Raw genomic sequence first — 2216 nt, 5'->3', positions numbered from 1 at the left:
AGAGCCGAGCCCCTGCGTTCCCCGCGGGCGGTTCTATCTCTTTAGCTTGTCTAACACCGCGAGCACGATGCTAATCTGGTTATTTATCCCTCCTAACAGTGCCGCTATTATGGCACTTAATCCTTCGGCAGAATTCCCAGCCTTGGCAGATAACGAGGCGGGATGGCCAGGTGGTAGCGGAGCATCTCTTTGGGATGGACTCTCCCGGAATACACAATCCCAATTATCCCTCTCCATCCCCCCTGCAGCTGGGAGCGGCATTTCCAGCCGCTTGAAATCCTGGGGGAGACGGGGCCGGGGGTTTGGGGTCGTGTGGGAGAAGGAAATCAAGGAATGGAGGTGAGGATTCAGCACCACACACTGGGGTCTGGGCCCAGAAGCAGCTTGAGCCTGGGTTTGGGTTTGGGTTTGGGTTTGGACAGAAGGTGCTGCCATCAGGTGGGGTGGGGCAGAGCTCAGGTGTCACCCGTGGGGCCTTTCCTCTCCTGTCTGGGTGTGGTTCAGCCAAAGAAAGGAAATGAAGGAATGGCAGTGAAAATTCACAAATCTGTGTCCAGCAGTGACTTGAGCCTGGTTTTAGATCTGAGTCTGACAGGGACTTGAACCCATTTTTTTCCAGTTCTGTGAGATCCTTGAGCAGTCCGGGTGGGGTGGGGCAGAGCTCAGGTGTCACCCGTGGGTTGTTTTCTGTCCCCCCAGGTGTGGTTCAGCCACAGAAAGGAAATTAAGGAATGGAGATGAATACTCCAAATCTGAATCTGGCAGTGACTTCAATCCATTTTTTTCCAGTTCTGTGGGATATGTTCCCAAGGAAATTAAGGAATGGAGATGAATACTCCAAATCTGAATCTGGCAGTGACTTCAATCCATTTTTTTCCAGTTCTGTGGGATGTGTTACCATGAGCAGCCCGGGTGGGGTGGGGCAGAGCTCAGGTGTCACCCGTGGGTTGTTTTCTGTCCCCCCAGGTGTGGTTCAGCCACAGAAAGGAAATTAAGGAATGGAGATGAATACTCCAAATCTGAATCTGGCAGTGACTTCAATCCATTTTTTTCCAGTTCTGTGGGATGTGTTCCCATGAGCAGCCCGGGTGGGGTGGGGCAGAGCTCAGGTGTCACCCTTGGGGTGTTTTCTGTCCCCTCAGGTGCGGTGGGCAGAGCTCAGGTGTCACCCGTGGGGTGTTTTCTGTCCCGTCAGGTGCGGTGGGCAGAGCTCAGGTGTCACCTGAGGTGTACTAGTTTGAAAGCAAACCGGTGGGAGATCCCAAGTCCGAACTACAATTTAATAGGAAAATTAAGATAAAGGCAATGATACAGAAACACCGGCTCAAACTGGCAGAGTCAGGATACGACCGGACACCCTGTTGGTCAGGGTGGTGGTAGCAGTCCGATTAAATGGTGGCTGCAGTCCTTTTGAGGTGACAGATACAGTTCTGTTGAGGCAGTGATCCTGTAGAAGGGGCTGCTCTTCGTCTGCAGGTCCATGCTATGTAGCTCCTGTCCTCTGGGAATCCAGTAGGTAAGGGCTGAGGGTGGTGTTCCAAACCTCAGATTATATCCAGGTAGGAGTGCTTGGTTCCTCCCCCTGGGCAGAGCATCTCACAGCGGCATGTGATGCAGTCATGCAGTGAGGCTGGGTGGCCCATTAGCAGAAGATATTGCTCCGGAGGGAGTTATCAGGGATGTGCCATGGAAGAGACGAAGAGCCCCGCCCCAGCTGGTTCTAACAGCTGCGGCGTTTTCTGTCCCCCCCCAGGTGTGGTTCAGCAACCGGCGGGCGCGCTGGCGCAAGCAGGCGGGAGCCAACCAGCTGGCGGCCTTCAACCACCTGCTGCCGGGGGGCTTCCCACCCACGGGAATGCCGGCGCTGCCCCCGTACCAGCTGCCCGACTCCACCTACCCCACCACCACCATCTCCCAAGGTGAGCTCCACTGCTGCTTCCCTTCCCAACCTCCCCTCCGCTGGGTTGGGTGGTGTTGGAGCATCCCAGGCTGCTGGAATGGGGTGGGCTGTAAGGGCCTTTCCAAATCATTCCATGATTCTCCCATTGGGTCTTTCTGATCCGTGACATCCTCCCTGTGGATGGGACAATTGTGAGTCTTGTGTGGTTTTGCTTTAGTTGGGAAAATCAGGTTTTTCCTCAAGTCAAGGGAAAATTCCTCAGTTTTTTTCCTCTGTCTCACGTCCCTTCTGCTGCATCCCTGTGTCCCATGGCTGG

The 2216-nt window shown here is 54.5% G+C and overlaps 1 protein-coding gene across 1 annotated transcript in view; it reads left to right on the top strand.

The window, feature by feature from the left end:
• Positions 1 to 2216, top strand: part of PAX7 (paired box 7) — a 117545-nt gene that overhangs the window by 66407 nt on the left and 48922 nt on the right. Inside the window, exon 4 of the mRNA XM_017740607.1 lies at positions 1754 to 2009. Within this exon, the coding sequence (XP_017596096.1) occupies positions 1754 to 2009 (256 nt within the window). The remainder of the gene's footprint in view (positions 1 to 1753; positions 2010 to 2216) is intronic.

The sequence above is a fragment of the Corvus brachyrhynchos genome, unplaced genomic scaffold (genome assembly GCF_000691975.1).
Source record: "Corvus brachyrhynchos isolate BGI_N302 unplaced genomic scaffold, ASM69197v1 scaffold278, whole genome shotgun sequence".
NCBI lineage: Eukaryota > Metazoa > Chordata > Aves > Passeriformes > Corvidae > Corvus > Corvus brachyrhynchos.
The sequence above is the reverse complement of the archived record's forward strand: the minus strand, read 5'-3'. Positions and strand labels throughout refer to the sequence as shown.